The sequence below is a fragment of the Moschus berezovskii genome, chromosome 6 (genome assembly GCF_049115385.1).
Source record: "Moschus berezovskii isolate FMDL1 chromosome 6, NW_MosBer_1.0, whole genome shotgun sequence".
Classification (NCBI taxonomy): Eukaryota; Metazoa; Chordata; class Mammalia; order Artiodactyla; family Moschidae; genus Moschus; species Moschus berezovskii.
In genome coordinates this window covers 13,952,359-13,972,628 of record NC_142465.1, presented here as the reverse complement: position 1 = coordinate 13,972,628, position 20,270 = coordinate 13,952,359, and the positions used below count along the sequence as shown (strand labels likewise).

General features: G+C 38.0%; 1 protein-coding gene and 1 long non-coding RNA gene across 4 annotated transcripts in view; one reads left to right on the top strand and one right to left on the bottom strand.

The window, feature by feature from the left end:
- Window positions 1-10,544, top strand: part of LOC129536714 (uncharacterized) — an 89,594-nt gene extending 79,050 nt beyond the window's left edge. For both annotated transcript variants that reach the window (XR_008681860.2, XR_008681859.2), the window contains 2 exons: window positions 5,804-6,041; window positions 8,930-10,544. This is a non-coding gene — a long non-coding RNA (uncharacterized LOC129536714). The remainder of the gene's footprint in view (window positions 1-5,803; window positions 6,042-8,929) is intronic.
- PTPRQ (protein tyrosine phosphatase receptor type Q) overlaps window positions 1-20,270 on the bottom strand; it is a 258,466-nt gene that overhangs the window by 54,750 nt on the left and 183,446 nt on the right. For both annotated transcript variants that reach the window (XM_088836825.1, XM_088836826.1), the window contains 5 exons: window positions 19,805-20,049; window positions 16,740-16,806; window positions 13,492-13,650; window positions 12,750-12,972; window positions 11,083-11,156 (listed from right to left, as the gene is read on the bottom strand). In XM_088836825.1, coding sequence (XP_088692951.1) covers window positions 11,083-11,156; window positions 12,750-12,972; window positions 13,492-13,650; window positions 16,740-16,806; window positions 19,805-20,049 — 768 coding nt within the window. The remainder of the gene's footprint in view (window positions 1-11,082; window positions 11,157-12,749; window positions 12,973-13,491; window positions 13,651-16,739; window positions 16,807-19,804; window positions 20,050-20,270) is intronic.

The window sequence follows — 20,270 nt, the reverse complement described above, 5'->3', positions numbered from 1 at the left end:
AGGGGGACTCAGCGAAAAGGAGGCCTCCTTCCAGCCAGGAAGAGACCACTCACCACACACTGAACTGGCTGGAACTCTATGTTGGACTTCTACCTCCAGAACTGTGAGAAAGTAACCTTGTTGTTTAAGTGTATGTCTATGGTATTTGTAATGGCAGCCCTAGCAGACTCAGACATTACCCTATTTAAGACGGAAAGTTACAACTCCTCCACATCCTGTCTTCCCCTCCTACCTCCTCTGCACTCTGTTCTACTTTTTTCCCCCGCCATACGTTAACCCTCTTAACGTATCTTAAAATTCATTTATTTATTATCCGATTATCAGTCCTGAAGTAGGATTCTGGAGACAAGAGTCTTTATTTTATTCACAACTGTGTACGAAGTCTGAGAATAGTATCAGGCACATAGCAAATATTCAATAAATACTTTTTAAATTTACTGATTAAAAATTCAGTTTTGAAGTAGATATTAAAAGTTTTGAGGTTGTAGATTAGGCATTAAGCCAAATAACTACAAAGTATTAAAAACAAATGACAAGCTAGGTTAACTATTTGTAAAATACACAGGGATTAATGTTTCACCTTTATTCCCCTGGCTTGGTGCTTACAGATGTTAACAATCTAAAAGAGTTTCTATGGCTCCTCTGCATGGTAGAATTGAATAAATACTGAATCTCAGAGTTTCATGGTCACCTAGAATCTTCACCTAAATTTAGAAGACACTAAATGAGCATATTATAGTTTATAAAGTATTTTAGATACACCTTTTTCACACATTAAAATATAAATGGCTTGTTTCATAAATTTTCACATGCATATTCCTAATTGGATATGCTTGAGAAAGGAAAAATGAAGATGAATAAAGAATCATCTTTATCATGTAGTCTTGAGTCACTAGACCTTGGAATCTAAGTTCAGTTCAGTAGCTCAGTCGTGTCTGACTCTTTGCGACCCTATGAACCACAGCACGCCAGGCCTCCCTCTCAGTCACCAACTCCCGGAGTCCACCCAAACCCATGTCCATTGAGTCGGTGATTCCATGAAACCATCTCATCCTCTGTCGTCCCCTTCTCCTCCTGCCCTCAATCTTTCCCAGCATCAGGGTCTTTTCAAATGAGTCAGTTCTTTGCATCAGGTGGCCAAAGTACTGGAGCTTCAGCTTCAACATCAGTCCTTCCAATGAACACCCAGGACTGATCTCCTTTAGGATGGACTGGTTGGACCTCCTTGCAGTCGAAGGGACTCTAAAGAGTCTTCTCCAACACCACAGGTCAAAAGCATCAATTCTTCTGTGCTCAGCTTTCTTTATAGTCCAACTCTCACACCAATACATGACCAATGGAAAAACCATAGCCTTAACTAGACAGACCTTTGTAGCCAAAGTATGTCTCTGCTTTTTGATATGCTGTCTAGGTTGGTCATCACTTTCCTTCCAAGGAGTAAGTGTCTTTTAATTTCATGGCTGCAAACACCATCTGCAGTGATTTTGGAGCCCCCAAAATAATCTCTGCCACTATTTCCATGTTTCCCCAACTGTTTGCCATGAAGTGATGGGACCAGACACCGTGATCTTAGTTTTCTGAATGTTGAGCTTTAAGACAACTTTTTCACTCTCCTCTTTCATTTTCATCAAGAAGCTCTTTAGTTCTTCTTCACTTTCTGCCATAAGGGTGGTGTCATCTGCATATCTGATGTTATTGATATTTCTCCCGGATATCTTGATTCCAGCTGGTGCTTCCTCCAGCCCAGCATTCCTCATGATGTAATTTGCATATAAGTTAAATAAGCAGGGTGACAATATACAGACTTGATGTACTCCTTTTCCTATTTGGAACCAGTCTGTTGTTCCATGTCCAGTTCTAACTGTTGCTTCCTGACCTGCATACAGATTTCTCAAGAGGCAGGTCAGGTGGTCTGGTATGCCCATCTCTTTCAGAATTTTCCACAGTTTGTTGTGATCCACACAGTCAAAGGCTTTGGCATAGTCAATAAAGCAGAAATAGAAGTTTTTCTGGAACTCTCTTGTTTTTTGATGATTCAGTGGAGTTGGTAATTTGATCACTGGTTCCTCTGCCTTTTTAAAAACCAGCTTGAACATCTGGAAGTTCACGGTTCACGTATTGCTGAAGCCTGGGTTGGAGAATTTTGAGCATGACTTTACTAGCGTGTGAGATGAGTGCAATTATGCAGTAGGTTGAGCATTCTTTGGCATTGCCTTTCTTTGGGATTGGAATGAAGACTGACCTTTTCCAGTCCTGTGGCCACTGCTGAGTTTTCCAAAATTGCTGACATATTGAGTGCAGCACTTTCATAGCATCATCTTTCAGGATTTGAAATAGCTCAACTGGAATTCCATCACCTCCACTAGCTTTGTTCGTAGTGATGCTTTCTAAGGCCCACTTGACTTCACATTCCAAGATGTTTGGCTCTAGGTGAGGGATCACACTATCATGATTATCTTGGTCGTGAAGATCTTTTTTGTACAGTTCTTCTGTGTATTCTTGCCACCTCTTATTAATATCTTCTGCTTCTGTTAGGTCCCTACCATTTCTGTCCTTTATCGAGCCCATCTTTGCATGAAATGTTCCCTTGGTATCTCTAATTGTCTTGAAGAGATCTCTAGTCTTTCCCATTCTGTTGTTTTCCTCTATTTCTTTTCACTGATTGCTGAGGAAGGCTTTCTTATCTCTCCTAACTATTCTTTGGAACTCTGCATTCAAATGGGTATATCTTTCCTTTTCTCCTTTGCTTTTCATTTCCCTTCTGGAATCTAGTGGGAAAAAAATGATTTCATAGACCATAGAAATTTTCAGATTAAATTACCATTTCAAAGCACCAGCCAAGTGACATGAAGAAATGACATATATAATGTATTAATAAACAGTAGGTAATCCTTTTGGCACATGCATGGCAAATGTACTACTAGGAAAGGACAAAATGCACTGGGATTGTCCAGTACAGATTTTGATTCAGTCTATGTATGTACCCACCGAGCATTACCAGCAGAGAATGAAGTTATTCTCTAAGTCCTTTCACAGAAAATGGAACTCTTCTGTTTGAAAGTATGAGCATTCTTTTTGTAATATGTACAAGTCATTTCCTAACGAGACTTAAAATCTATGAAAGGTCAAATCATTTTATTTGCATAACAGAATGTTCTACTGTAATTAAGCAAATCATTATTAAAGCACTAATTTTTCACAAGTATTATCTTTTGATTAAAGTTATCATTGTTTAAACTCAGCCTATGGATCTGACTTTTTAAGCTACTTTTATATTTCTAAGAAGATTGAATTAAATGAGTTATAAAGCTCCTAGGACAATGTCTGTCTCTTGATACAGATACATATCACATAAGAGAATGTGACTTTGAGCTTTATAACTCATTTATTATGACAGAACTTAAGTAAAAAAAGTTCTCTTTCAGCTCTGTACTGCTGCTGCTAAGTCACTTCAGTCGTGTCCGACTCTGTGTGACCCCATAGACGGAAGCCCACCAGGCTCCCCCGTCCCTGGGATTCTCCAGGCAAGAACACTGGAGTGGGTTGCCTTTTCCTTCTCCAATGTGTGAAAGTGAAAAGTGAAAGGGAAGTCGCTCAGTCGTGTCCGACCCTTAGCGACCCCACGGACTGCAGCCCACCAGGCTCCTCCATCCATGGGATTTTCTAGGCAAGAGTACTGGAGTGGCTTGCCATTGCCTTCTCCGCAGCTCTGTACTAACCATCCAGAATATTTAAATACTGCACAAAGAGCTTACCAGAAGTCATTCTATGTCATAATTCAAGAAATATCTATTAAAATACCCTAAATAAATGTTACTTTCATATATCACCTATGCAAAATATTAGAAGTAGATACTAAACAATTGTTTCCAGGATGTAGAGAAAAGTTACACTTATGTTTACAAAAAACAAATTACTGCATTTTTATGTGTAAAAATAAAGCATACTCATGTATTAATGTTAGCCTTAAAAAGCTGAGAAGGTGAAAAAAGAACAGCTAGAAATAGTTTAAAATATTGAGAAGAGAAAATGGTACAGCAAGGATAGGAAGTATGCAGGAGCAGAAAAATTAACAATAGTAATGAAAGCTACTTGGGCACTTAGTAATTTCTAGGCAACACAACGTTGCCTGAAGTCAGGTTGCCTGGGTCTAAAAGTTGGCGTTGTACTTCCCCAGTTCTGTGACCTTGGGCAAGCTGCTCAAAGACCCAGCTTCAGATTTCATAGCAATATATTAGGGATACCCATAAAGAGGAAATCACATTATAGGGTTGTAGTGAAAAAATACATGAGAATATATAGAGAAAAGAAGAGACATGAAAAGCAAAGGAGAAAAGGAAAGATATAAGCATCTGAATGCGGAGTTCCAAAGAATAGCAAGGAGAGATAAGAAAGCCTTCCTCAGTGATCAGTGCAAAAAAATAGAGGAAAACAACAGAATGGGAAAGACTAGAGATCTCTTCAAGACAATTAGAGATACCAAGGGAACATTTCATGCAAAGATGGGCTCGATAAAGGACAGAAATGGTATGGACCTAACAGAAGCAGAAGATATTAAGAAGAGGTGGCACGAATACATAGAAGAACTGTACAAAAAAGATCTTCACTACCAAGATAATCATGATAGTGTGATCCCTCACCTAGAGCCAGACATCTTGGAATGTGAAATCAAGTGGGCCTTAGAAAGCATCACTACGAACAAAGCTAGTGGAGGTGATGGAATTCCAGTTGAGCTATTTCAAATCCTGAAAGATGATGCTATGAAAGTGCTGCACTCAAAATGTCAGCAATTTTGGAAAACTCAGCAGTGGCCACAGGACTGGAAAAGGTTAGTCTTCATTCCAATCCCAAAGAAAGGCAATGCCAAAGAATGCTCAAACTACTGCACAATTGCACTCATCTCACACGCTAGTAAAGTCATGCTCAAAATTCTCCAAGCCAGGCTTCAGCGATATGTGAACCGTGAACTTCCAGATGTTCAAGCTGGTTTTAGAAAAGGCAGAGGAACCAGAGATAAAATTGCCAACATGCACTGGATCATGGAAAAAGCAAGAGAGTTCCAGAAAAACATCTATTTCTGCTTTATTGACTATGCCAAAGCCTTTGACTGTGTGGATCACAACAAACTGTGGAAAATTCTGAAAGAGATGGGCATACCAGACCACCTGACCTGCCTCTTGAGAAATCTGTATGCAGGTCAGGAAGGAACAGTTAGAACTGGACATGGAACCACGGACTGGTTCCAAATGGGAAAAGGAGTACGTCAAGGCTGTATATTGTCACCCTGCTTATAAAATCATGAGGAATGCTGGGCTGGAAGAAGCACCAGCTGGAATCAAGATATCCGGGAGAAATATCAATAACCTCAGATATGCAGATGACACCACCCTTATGGCAGAAAATGAAGAGGAACTAAAGACCCTCTTGATGAAAGTGAAAGAGGAGAGTGAAAAAGTTGGCTTGAAGCTCAACATTCAGAAAACTAAGATCATGGCATCTGGTCCCATCACTTCATGGGAAATAGATGGGGAAACAGTGGCAACAGTGTCAGATTTATTTTTTTGGGCTCCAAAATCACTGCAGATGGTGTTTGCAGCCATGAAATTAAAAGATGCTTACTCCTTGGAAGGAAAGTTATGACCAACCTAGATAGCATATTAAAAAGCAGAGACATTAGTTTGCCAACAAAGGTCCATCTAGTCAAGGCTATGGTTTTTCCCGTGGTCATGTATGGATGTGAGAGTTGGACTGTGAAGAAAGCTGATTGCTGAAGTATTGATGCTTTTGACCTGTGGTGTTGCAGAAGACTCTTGAGAGTCCCTTGGACTGCAAGGAGATCCAGCCAGTCCATTCTAAAGGAGATCAGTCCTGGGTGTTCATTGGAAGGACTGATGCTAAAGCTGAAACTCCAGTACTTTGGCCACCTCATGCGAAGAGTTGACTCACTGGAAAAGGCCCTGATGCTGGGAGGGATTGGTGGCAGGAGGAGAAGGGGACGACAGAGAATGAGAGGGCGAGATGGCATCACCGACTCGATGGAGGTGAGTTTGAGTGAACTCCGGGAGTTGGTGACAGACAGGGAGGCCTGGCGTGCTGTGATTCATGGAGTCGCAAGCAGTCGGACACAACTGAGCGACTGAACTGCACTGAACTGATATAGAGAAAAACACTCACACAGGGCTTGGCACATAAGTAAACAATGTTTCACATATTTATTAATAACCTTATTCATTAATCTGTACATTCATCTGATTTAATCTCCCAGTCAAATTTATGAAAGTGTGAAGTGAAAGTGTGTAGGTTGCTCAGTCGTGTCTGACTCTTTGCTACCCCATGGACTGTAGCCCACCAGGCTCCTCTGTCCATGGGATTCTCCAGGCAACAGTCCTGGTGTGGGTTTCCATTTCCTTCTCCAGGGGATCTTCCCAACCCAAACTGTACCTGAGTTTACTGCATTGCAGGCAGATTCTTTACTGTCTGAGCCACCAGGGAAGCCCGGTTAGTTTATGAATTAGGTATTATTCTATTTGGAAATGAGACTGCAGAGGTTAATTTGTTAAGTGACTAATTCAAAGTCACAAATTCCATATATGCCAAAATGGCCTGAAACATGCTTGTCTGGCTGCAGAGTTACGAGCTTCACTATCCCATTACTACTGCCTGTGAACATCATAAAACTTCCCCCTGTTCCTTTTGCCACAAAAATATATATAGTGACTCCTTATTTTTCTTCCCAAGTGAGAATACTGGAACTTTTCATTGTTAGCACAGTAATTAAATGAGGAGTGTTATGACAAAAAAAAAAAACACAACAATCCCAGAGTGCCTTTGCTATGGAGTTTTGTTTCCTCTTGTTCAGCTTTAATGAAGCCCTGCGAGGTACAAGGAGTGTCTGCTGTGCAAATCACAGGAATCCTCTATAATGAAACCTTGTAATCAAAACATTGCCTGCAAGCAGTTTCCATAAACTTATATACCTAAGGAGCAGTTTTTAAAAATGAATTTAAGAAGAATTAATTAATTCTTAATTTTGAATTCTTAAGAAATTCTTAATTCTTGTGAATTTGGTTAATAAAAACTCTAAGGCTCAGTCCTGAATGCAAATAAAAGCAAGTAAGTTGTAAGTATATCTTCAGGATTAAAATGATGGCACGTGTCATTTTGCATTATTCCTACAGGTTATCGAGACTTCCCCAGGTGGAAGAGGAATCACACACTCTTTATTTAGCAAAGCCCTGTCTGGCCCCTTCTTGCTTGTCCTACTGCTAGCCTTTTCACTAATCTTAAGCCTTTTAGTTCATCAGTGATTCTCTGCCCTTAATTTAACATCCCAATAATAATATCTCTACGGTCACAACCACTATCAAAATGGTCTATCTTGTAAGTGCCTGTCCTATACTAACTTCAAAACACAGCCTTCAAAAGGTATTTAAATCCTGAAGACTGTATCCTGATCGGTAACTCAACTTGAAGCTCCTTGCCTGTGGTGTGCAAAATACCAGTGAAATATTTGGTGTTTTGGTGACCAAAATACCACTGTACATCCAGTGGTGGTTTGATGACCTAGATGGCACCTAGACGTCTTTGGCTAAAGTTTGAGATACACCTAAGTATTGGGCAGGCTTGTGAGATATGCTGGTAGCCACTAGCCCTGTATGTGACATATTCAAGAGAGAGGACTCAAAGTACATCCTTTGTACTCTTATGACCCCAGGGATATTATACCAATGCATTTACTATTTGCTGGCCCTGACTCTCACCGCCTTGAAATCATTCTTGCCATTGACCACTGCCCACTATAGAAATGGTCAACTTTCTTTCTTTTTTGAGTCCTTCTACTATATCCTCCTCAGCAATGTTCTTTTTCCAAAAACTATGACTTCATGGCTTTTTATGAATATCAACTGTAGACCAGCACCTTTTCTGTAGGGTACGCTTTAGTGCCTGACTCATCAGAGTGAACCGGACAGACACAGAACCACAATGTCCAATAGCTCGGTAAAAATAATAATAATGTGAGACCAGAAATTGATGGTGTTACATCCATTCACCAGCAGAATGACTGAGCTGCTTTGCTCTGGATCAGAGTATTCTGCTCCAGTGGAGCATGACACCTTACAAATCTGAACATTTCATTTCACCACAACTGAGGGTTGCACTGCTTTAAACTCCATCTACTCCTGCCTGAGACTGTTTTACTAGCTACAGATAACTATCTAGGTAGCAGACTTCACTTTCACTTTTCACTTTCACACATTGGAGAAGGAAATGGCAACCCACTCCAGTGTTCTTGCCTGGAGAATCCCAGGGATGGCGGAGCCTGGTTGGCTGCCGTCTATGGGATCGCACAGAGTCGGACACGACTGAAGTGACTTAGCAGCAGCAGCAGCAGCATCAGAACTCCATGCGGTCAGTCAGAGTGAGCATTATAGAACAAAAGCCTATTATTGAGCTGCTATCTGCCAGGAGAGAGCCCAATGAAGGCCACTCTAAGGAGGAACCCAAAAGGCTGTCGTTATGTCACTGGTCTATGCATGCTCAGTCACGTCCAACTCTCTGTAACCCCATGGACTGTAGCCTGCCAGACTTTCTGTCCATTATTTCCCAGGCAAGAACACTGGAGTGGGTTGCCATTTCCTTCTCCAACAAATAACATGAACCCTGAAAAACTGATTGCAGATACATATGACCCTTCTGTGTCACTACCCCTTGCCAACCCAATGGCATTCCACCTGCTGAGTCCAGTCTGGCTCCCCAGGCCCTCCTGCTCCAACCTTGGGAAGAGCTGGTTCTCTGCCCTTCCTTCTCCATCTTGCATCCTCTGACACTCCTGCTGCTACCCACATTAGCACCTGGGTGACTGGGGTGGTGGTGGTGATTCCAGGAGAGGAATCAGAGAACTTACAAGCTTATTTCTCCTACCTTCTAGAATTATTGTATGCCACTGCCTTGGCTGTGAGAGACAGGAAGAAAAAGAAGAGACCATCGCTGAGAAACATCTTGAGACTACCTGTGGCCAGTGCTGAATGGGGCCCATCATTGGCCACAAAGATGCTGTTTTGCAGTATCTGAGGAGTCACGTCCCTGTGCACTGTGGTTCCTAATGCTCGACTTGCCCTCTTCTTTCTTTCCTATTAACCCGGAGGTGTCAGCTTTGCATGCCAGATAACCAGTTGAATATGCTGTCCTCATATCAATAATCTATAAACCCAAGAAGCTGTGGGATGAATAACACACAGCAAACAATACCACAAAGCAGTCTCTTTACCACTGCACCTACACAGTGTCATAAGACATATGAGCTAATCCATTTCACTGTGTTCCTTATGCTCCATCAGTTAATGTACTGGGGTCCGCATTCAGCTGTGTAACATGTGGTTTCTGAATGCTGTACCCTAAAGGAAATTATGTTGATGCCACTAAAACATTGACTGTGGCAGTGTCAGGTGTGATAAACACAGCCTCCAGATGCAGAAATGCTTGACAAACGTTTAAAATGAATCATTATGGAAAAACAGTGATGTTTATGGAATGAAGCAGACGGCATAGTCAATGATATCTGTTATTCTTTTATAAACATTAATGTTACAAATGGTGTACTACATTTCTTCATTTCTTCAAGATCCAAAGTTTCCTTAACTAAGTGGAGGCCACAGAAACTGACTTTTTATACAAGTAATGGTCCAGAAGCAGATGAGAATTTCTAACTAAAAATGGTGGAACATTTTCTATCTTCTCTCAACTATAGCTCTCACTGAAATCTCTTGCATTGATGATATATACTGTGGATCTGAACAACACACAGAGTTACACAGGCTCAGAGACAAAGTTGTGAATTACTCAGAGAATTCCTAGGGAGAGAATTGCTCCCAAGGAAGTATAATTTTAAAATCTTTCATTATAACCTATCAAAAAGAAGCTGTTAAGCATTCAGCATTTTTATTAACTATAAAAGGTTAATATATTTACCCATATTGTTTTACATAAATCTTTCAAGGCAGATAATATCACCATTTTCCAAATAAGGAAACTGAGGGTAATAGAAATTATTTTCTCAAGTGGTAAGTCAAGATTTGAATCCAGATCTAAATCCTGCATTTGCAGTTTAATGGTTATAAAATTTGTGCTGGCAGAGGCACTTAATTACTGAATCTGGGCCACGGCTTCCTCATCTGCAAACTGGAACTAACGTTAGCAACCTAACAGGGTTTCTGAACCTCAGCACATTGATTAGGGGTTAGATAATTCCTTGCTGAGGGGCCTGCCTATGCCCTGGAGGATAGGCAGCAGCACCTCTGACCTCTCTGCCCGCTAGATGCCACTAGCTCAGCCCCCATACTTATGACAACCCAACAGAAAATGGCTCCAGACATTGCCAAATCCCCAGACAGTAAAATCACTCCGTTGAGAACCACCGACCTAAATTAAAGGATCGTTGTGAAGAATCCATCAGTTAATACATACTAAGGACCTCAGAGGATGTCTGGCACAGAATAACGTTAGATACGTTGATGGTGGAGGAGGAAGAGGAGAGAAAGAGAAGTAGTAGGAAGGGGAGGAGGGAGAGGGAAGGGGAGGAGGGAGAGGGAAGGGGAGGAGGGAGAGGGAAGGGGAGGAGGGAGAGGGAAGGGGAGGAAGAGAAAAGGAAGAAGTACACTTGGAACTGACTGAATGGTACTTATGTTTCATCCAGGCCTGACTGGGTGGATATAATTGAAAAACTCATGAAAGCACTGATCAGAAAGAAAACTTAAAAAGACTGATAAGCTTCTTTTAGGATTATATCAGAAAAATTTCCTTAATCCTGTTTCATTTATATGAAGTAAAAATATTTTACATAGAAGATTGCATATTAAAAAGCCAAATATTTTCTTAGTGTAATGTCCATACACATCAGCCTAGGCTGAATAACATATTGAAATCTATATCCAAATACTACTTTTTCCTTAGTCAAGATAATTAACCTTGAAATGACTTTATACTTGAGAACATTCAGTCATAGAATACATTTACTAAGGAACATAACAGCTATGATTAGCATGTTGAGATTATAAATGAAATTAAACTACAAAGATGTCTTACTTAAAGTCTTAACAGGATCAGAGTAATCAGAGTCAGTAAATTGTCCCATGACATTTGTGGCTCTAAATTTAAATCTGTGGAAGAAGAAAAACAATTTACATATGACATTTTTTCCTATGTACAATTTAAACAAATGGCTGTGGAAAAATACATTTTTGTTCAGAGAACATGAATTTATGAAGTATAAACTTAGAAATCTGCCACCATCAGAACAAACAGTATCTTTATGTGAGATGAATAATTATCCTGGACACAGACCTTTTTAACTTCATCAGAGTGTGACTAAAAATTTGCCCAGATTCATGAATAGTCAGCAGTTAATCAGATTAAGTAGATCATCTCCCTCATAGACTTGTTTGGATGAAATGACTTAATGTCAGCACAAGCACAATTTAAACATAACTATAACACTTCAACCACCTTTGAAAATACCAGCAAGTCAGATTTAGAATGATCATATAAAACTTACCGTGTTCACATGGAAACAAAGAATAATGCTTATTAATTCTGAGTGTGCATAGCTATATTTCCACTTTATATGCTTCCGTGACATACAACATAGAAACTGGGTGCAGAAGAAAATCAACCTTAAAAATCGCTGGATAATTCTATCACCACAGTGACAACCAAAACGTACCTTATTTTAAAACTAGGAACATTCAAGAATTTTAAAATATAATATCAACCTACATTAATAATCTCTGCTGTTCTCAAATTCTTATGATTTTGTGGTTTATATGAAATGTTTTGGTAAAATTATGCAAAATCAATTCTTGGATATAAAACTTTATAGTATATCATATATGTAACTATTATTGTATGATGATTAATCTCAGGGCATAATTTAGTAACCCAAGTAAGTGTTTTTAATAACAAATGATAGGCATTTGGAAAAAAAAGTGCTCTAACTTCTCTTTCTAATCTTAAGTTGGCCAGGATGTTTATGAAGAATTTAATAATGCTTTAACTAGTAGGCAAAAGTGAAACAAGCTGTATTTTTAAAATTTAGTATTAAAAATTATATCTTAGAAATTAAATTTTTAAAAATTATAGTCATGATATAATAGTCAACTTAGTAGGAAAAAAGTCAAATTTAGCAAAGCATTTAATAGAGCTAAAATATCAACATCTGTTTTTATATTAGACTATTATAATCTACACAATACCAAATACTAAAGTGAATTATAAATATTTTGATACATCATTTAGATGTTTGATAATATGAAGAGCTGAAAATGATTATTATGACTGAAGTAAAGTGAAGCCACAATTAACTGGAAGATGAGGATAGTGTTTCTAAAACTGTATATACATCAGCAAGCATGGCAGAATAATGAGAAAGACAAACCATCACACATTAGTCACATAGCCCTTTACGAAAAGAATTAAATTCTCCTACCTGAGTTCTCCAATTTGCACAATATTCATATTGCCCTTAGTTACTTATTTCAAACCATAATTACTTGTAAGTTTGCCTGCTTTCCCTAGAACTGTACTTTTACTGAATGAAAGGACAATATCTTGCTGATCTTTATCATATATCAGGTCACAATACATTATGGATACTCAGTACTTACTGGAAAAATTGAAAGGAGGAGTAGATGGATGGGTTAAAAATATGAACTAGTTTGCTATCATGATGCATAGTAAGCATAAACTTTACTTACAAATATTGCTTTTTTGGTTTCAGAGGTCCATTGCAGATTTTTTCTTCATTACCAGGAATCATACATGCATTATCAGCACCTATGATGTAAATTTCTTCATTGCCACTAAACTTTGCCTTTCCGTCTGTACATGGGGGGTTAGGAAAACCTTCATTTGTAAAATATGGCCTTGGTTTATTAAAATATGCATCATACCACTTTGTTACATTTCCATCATGCTGAGCTATTTTCAGAAAAAAGAAGAATTATTACAAGTCATATTCAAATGTATTTTCACATTTATAAAAGGTGTTTCTATAATTGCATGAGGAAAATCTAGATGCAACATCTTTCACTTTCTGAACCACCAGGCATGATTCAACTTTCTACCTGGATAAGTAGGTAACCCTATCCATCCCATCACACATGAATCCATAGACACTATTGTGGAGAATGACGTCTCAGAGAAAAAGCATTCTTCAGTCAAGAGTAACTCTTTCCCACCTTCAAAGAAGCTATCAAGACTGCATCCTGCCAAAATCCTACCAGCATATAGAATAAATAAATATTTTAACCACATGTCTTTTAATTTTTATAAACTATTTTGGAATAAATTAATGATAATATTGACAATCTACTGAGCTCAAAAGATGTGTAATAATCAAGAGTCTATCTTATATTACTAATTTTGAATTGAAATGTCTTTAGCATTCAGCAGTCCACAATCCACAATTTAACAAGATAACCTGGCATGTGGTGATACCTCCTGCTTCTGCTACAAGCACTTGTACATTTTTGATTGGTCCATGATCATCGTTGTAGTAACATATTGGCATTCTGATTGTAATTGTTGTTGAAGTCACAAGAAGTTTTCCTGTGGCATCATAAATAGGGGTTGGTTTGGTTTTTGGTCGTGCTGGAGCTATAAACGTGAAGAAGAAATATCACTACCTGTTGATTTTTTGTTCTTACAGAAAAGAGAAAATCATTTTAAATTCTCCTTTCATGCAGGTAATTTACAGATAAAATTATGACAAACATAAATAACATGAAATATTTTTGTTTGGATATAGCAGATATTTGGCAATTATTACCTCCTAATGATATAATTATATATTTGAGACTTGCCTGAAATAATGGAGCCCAGGTGTGATTTTCAGACATCTGATTCCTTTTCACGTATTAAAGAAATTCAAACTATATATACATATATATATAATTTTCACAAATGTATTAAATCATACTAATATTTTAGTATTTTTTTTCTCTTACTTCAGTTAGCTGATTCACTAATTTCTGTTCTAGTCATACCAGGAGCCCTGCCCTCCAACCCCACAATTATCCATACCAAACAACTAGATGATATCCTCTCATATTTTTCTTTATGTTCACATAATCATATAAAAATACATAAAGTCATACATAATAGATTTTTCTCACTGATACAATTTAATGGGGCTCTGCTAGATATTATAATTACACCACATATTGCTTTTTGTTACAATGACTGTGTAAATCTTTTCAAGTCACCAAGTTCTGGGGTTAATTCATTCTTCTTAATAACTGTATTATTTGTCATGGTACAACTGCATCACATTTATTCAGTCATTCACCAAGTGATGGAAATTCATTTTTCCTTCAGTCTTTGAACGTTTGCTTCACTAATCAACCTTATATCTTAAGTCTTACTCACTGAATCTTTTATTTCTATAGAATATATTCCCAAGTGCAGAATTTCTGGAGCAAAAGGTACATGTACTTTTAATTTTAACACATATTTCCAGAATAATTTCTAAAAGTGTCATGATAATTCACATTTTACCATCAATGCATACAAGTATCTTCAAAACTAATATTTGTAGAGGTTCTGCTTGTTTCATCTTAGAGCTCCACACACTAGCTGTTTGAGCATCAGTGAGTTGCTTAATCAAACTTCAACTCTCATATTTATAAAATCTTTTAAAAAGCCTCTTAACCACGCCATAAAACTGGCAGTATCATTTCCATTTGACAAATGAGGAAAACAGCCTTATGCCACATGGCTGTGAAAGGGAAGTATCAAGACGTGAACCAAATCTTTTTGACTCGATCCTTTAGCTCACTCCTCTGAGATGTCAGGGCTATGATGACATTAGATATGCAAGCAGTTTACTGGGGGAAATACTTGTGAATAACAGGAAGCAGGGAGCAATAGTAGGTGGCAAGATCAGAGTTCTGACATGTGTAAATGAGGAGAAGGAAGGAAGAAAGGATGTGGCAGGGACAGCCTCCAGGTTCAAGGGAGGCCACTGGGGAGCCCCCAAGACAAGGTTTCCAGGTACAGGAATCTGCCATTGGACAGCACTGTCCAAATTGATAAGACAGTTGTTAATCCAGTGTTACTCCATGTCAGTAATAAAATTATGCATATTACTGGAGAAAAATTCAGTTTTTTAGACCCCATCACTACTACCAGTACTCATCCATCTTCTCTAGATAACTGGTCATGAGTCGTCTGCTCTGTGTAAGGTGTGGGAAGTCAGAACTAATCATCTTTACTGGAGGATGAGCAAAAGTATCTGAAATGGGAAGTTTTACTAAATAAACATAATGCATCTATTGCTACATACTGAATATATGAGTATGTCTGCCACTGAATAACAAATAGTATTAAAGTTATATAAACTACCCAATGGTGAAAAAATAAAATTTATCAGCTTCATCACAGTGAATATTTCTTAACAAAGCAAGTTTCTTGACACTGTGGGTTTTTCAGATTCTCTCTTAATCCTCACAGCATGAGATAGGAACTAGTATTATCTCTATTGCACAGGCTTAGAGGTGTTAAGAAACTTGTCTAAAGCCAAGCAAGGTAGCAAGTGGCCAACCCAGGATTCAACCTCAGCGACTTGACCCTCGACCAGCCTAAAGACGGCATTTTAATCACTGTGCTGCACTGTAGTCACCAAGGACTGAGAGAAGAAGGTTTTCATTTTGGAAAGAGGAGGACCAGGTGGAATTCTACTAAAGCTCAATATATTAAAAAAAAAAAAAAATCTCTCTGCAGGTTTTACACAGGTTTTTAGAGAAGTGACAAAACTGTGTGCACGTTTTCATTCTTGAGAAGGCACCCCAAATGACTGAGTGGCCCTAAAGTCCTCTTAATAATCTTCTGTGGGTTTTGTGGAATTTGGTGAGGGAGGGAGTCTCTAAATTTTTATATATTTTCTATGAAAAAAATCCCTGTCAATGATGAATTAATAGATTTACTTTATAGCCAGAATCATAAAGTTGATTATATGGTAGTTCAGTAAACACCATTTTATTAACTTAAAACAATCTGACTTTCCAAAAAAGATCAGTCAGAGAATCTACTTAGAACTAGTCAAAATCCAGTCATGGGTAATTTAAAGAAGGAGTTTTCTTTTCAATAAAATTTAAAAAACATAAAATACAATTATAAAGTTTGACTCAGCAAAATTTCAATATAGCAGAAAAGAAATACAGCAGACAGTCTCTGGAATTAACATGGTAATTTGCCTCATGCTTTTAGTTCAGTTGCTCAGTCGTGTCTGACTCTTTGCGACCCCATGAATCACAGCACGCCAGGCCTCCTGTCCATCACCAACTCCCTGAGTTCACTCAGACTCATGTTCATCCAGTCGGTGATGCCATCCAGCCATCTCATTCTCTGTCGTCCCCTTCTCCTCCTGCCCCCAATCCTTCCCAGCATCAGAGTCTTTTCCAGTGAGTCAACTCGTCGCATGAGGTGGCCAAAGTATTGGAGTTTCAGCTTTAGCATCAGTCCTTCCAATGAACACCCAGGATTGATCCAATGGACTGGTTGGATCTCCTTGCAGTCCAAGGGACTCTAGCTTTAATAAGCATATATTACTACTTGTTACTTAATGTGTGCTTACTATATGTATATGCATCATTTAAAAGCTTAACTAAATCTATAACTCTAATACAGAATATAAATTATAATTACTTTTAAGACAATAGCATTTCATAGGAAGGCAGCTCATGTACCTTTAATATCCATGGTTATTCTCATTTGAACCTTTGGCCCTGCACCAGCACTATTGATCGCATAAACCTGAAACAAAAGAAACATCTTGTTATTATTTTCAAATTATTGCACGGGTGTATGTATAAGCAATTATATGTCATTTAAAAATTATTCTATTTTTTAAAACAAGTCATATAGTCTATTATATTTTCTTGCACTCAAATTTATAGAATATATGGAGGAAGAATGTTAGCAATAAACTAGTTCTTACAACTGATACTATGGTACTAAGCCCTGAGAACAAAGGCTCAGTGACCTAAACAGCCCTGTCATAGAGACTAAGAAAGATGTGGCTTCTGTTTGAACCCGTAGGAGGAAAGAGCAGAAGAGTCACTATGTCTACACTCTCTCTTCATCTACTCTAACATCTGTTCCTTTTCTCTGTAGCTAGGTAACTCCAGCTTTCTTTAAATCCATATTCAAGACTCTCTTTTTTTTCCTTCTGAGATGAAACTCTATTCCCTCAGCCTCCCAGTTTTCCTGTATTAAATCATCCCTCTGAAAGTTGGCCTCTCTGCCCTGCTTCACCCCTGCCCCTAAGTATCTGACGCTATAACCTGCATAATGCAGCATATACACATAAAACATTTCTGTTTGTATCTGCAGAGGGTGATTTACACAAATGTGAATCCTTCCAATCAACTTTGTGCTTAGGAAGCTGCAGACACAGGTTCTTCTTTAATTCACTGTACCTCGCTATGTATTAACAAAATAATGACTATGCTCTTGCCAATTTCATTATATTCGATAAACACAATTCAGAATGCATCTTTATTGGAATTAATAAATTTGTTTCATACATTAGTAGTCCACCCTCCACCCTATGCACAGTTTAGAAGTATTTTGATTGAATTAAAATAACATATATGATGTGGCAGGTATAGTAAATAAACCAAGCCTATAAAATGTAGCTTAAAAAATATCTAAAGGAAATATTTACTGATGTATGTAAACTTCAAAAAGAAAGTATTTAAAATGAAAAGTGATGCTACAATGTGCTTAATTATTTATGTTTCTTCACAACCTAACATTTAAGTGGAATAATAAACTTGGGCAGTGCTCCTCAAGTTGCAGTGAGGAAAGAAGTCACTCACAAACCCTGTTAAATGAAAATCTATAGATTTTGATTCATTAGGTTAGGACCCATGTGAAAGTGACACATTTCGAGTAAATTCTCAGGTGTTGAGGATAATGAAAATTGCACCTTGCAAATAATCCAAAGATTGATTCTTCTTTAAATTATGAATTAGTGGACTTCCCCTGGGGGTACAGTGAATGACAGGCCACCTGCCAGTGCAGGGGACAGAGGTTCGATGCCTGGTCTGAGAAGATGCTACATGCCACGGGGCAACTAAGCTATGTGCCACAGCCACTGAGCCTGTGCTCTAGAGGCTGTAAGCTGCAGCTACTGAAGCTGGAGCCCATGCTCTGCGACGAGAGAAGCCACTGCAATGAGAAGCCCATGCACTGCAACGAAGATCCATTCATAATTTAAAGATTATGAATTAGTTGTACTTTATTTCCTATTTTTCTTTTATTTGGGAGAGCCAAAACACTTGTTTGCTACCATCACTATTAATATCCTACATAGAAATTACTATTCCCATTACTAATTTTTCAGTGAGGCACAGATATGCAGAAACTGCCCTGAAAGAAGCTAGCAGGGCCAGAATTTGAATCTAGGTCAGTTCATTCTCTTAACTACCACCTTCTCTCTAACAGATCTTTTAGAATGGGGGTCCATTTAATGGTATGTGTAATAAGAATCCTAGCATGTCAGATTAGTCAGTGAGGGAAATAACACAAATTATTAATGACGGTTTTCTGATATAAAGAGTTTGTTGAAAGATTAGTTACTTGACTGTTTAGTTACTTGAGCTACTTGAATGCTTAGGGTGAATTTCAGTAGAGTTCAGTCGCTCAGTCGTGTCCTACTCTTTGTGACCCCATGAAGTGCAGCACACCAGGCCTCCCTGTCCATCAACAACACCCAGAGTTCACCCAAACCCAGAGTTGGTGATGCCATTCAACCTTCTTATCCTCTGTCGTCCCCCTCTCCTCCTGCCCCCAATCGCCCCCAGCATCAGAGTCTTTTCCAGTGAATCAGCTCTTCGCATCATGTGGCCAAAGGATTGCAGTTTCAGCTTCAACATCAGTCCTTCCAATGAACACCCAGGGCTGACTTCCTTTAGGATGGACTGGTTGGATCTCCTTGCAGTCCAAGGGACTCTCAAGAGTCTTCTCCAACACCACAGTTCAAAGGCATCAATTCTTCGGCTCTCAGCTTTCTTCACAGTCCAACTCTCACATCCATACATGACCACTGGAAAAATCATAGCCTTGACTAGACAGACCTTTGTTGGCAAAGTAATGTCTCTGCTTTTTTAATATGCTGTCTAGGTTGGTTCTGTGTTGCTTAATAGATGATTTTCTGAATTATATAATTCTTTTTGAAAATTCCAAGACATGCTATAAAAACAGTGAAAGGGTGAAACAAATTGTATGTGTATTATGTCTATGTGTGTGTATATGAACTCACATATATATTTACTTTCCAAAATGGATAACTTAGAATTAAGATATAAAATGCCTTTAGCTTTTAGTAATAGCTGTATGAAATACATGTGAATTTCAATCATACAAATAGTTATTTCTGCCCTTTGCCTTTGCTATTTGCTTTTCCATTTATCATTTATAATCACAGAGGAACAGTCTTCTTTAGGCAGAACTATCTATATATCACTGCTCTTTAACTTTTAATGTGGATTTTATGGTTTATTTTTGGATTTCCACTATAATTGTGCAAACTTTTCTGTTATTTACATATTTTCCTATGACTTGCTGTATTAAAATAGGAAATCAGCAATTCTGTTTCCCCAAATCTTTTTCACTTGGCATGTCTTAAGGAATTCCACAAAGAGATAAGAAAAAATGTAGTATTACATAAGCTGCAGTATTTTTGAATGCTGAGTTTTTCAATCAACTTTGTAAAATAGATGAATAATTAAAAACTATGTATACTTACACTGATGTTGTATGTATGTCCACCTTTTAGTCCTTCTAACACTGCAACGACAGATGTGTCGGTTTTCTGGATAATACTGAGGTTGTGAATCTGGACAGCAGTAGGATCATCTTCTCTGTAAACCAAAGCTTGATATACTTGGATATTTCCATTTGGTTGAGAAGGAGGAAGAAATGTTAACTGAAATTTTGTAACTTCATCTGGTATCTTCTGAAATGTCATGTTGTTAGGTGGATCCTTAGGGACTAAAAATATTTAGTAGTTAAAATTATTTAAAAATTTGTGTTCATCTTGATCTCCATATAAAACTTATTTGCTTCAAATATTTCTCAAATTTCTCTTTACAAAAAGTATTACACAAATCATTTAATTATGAAAAGCAAAATGGCTGGTTCATTATAGAATCATTGACATACATAGATCACAGAAACCATAACAGTGATCCAATTTATCTGCTTATATATTT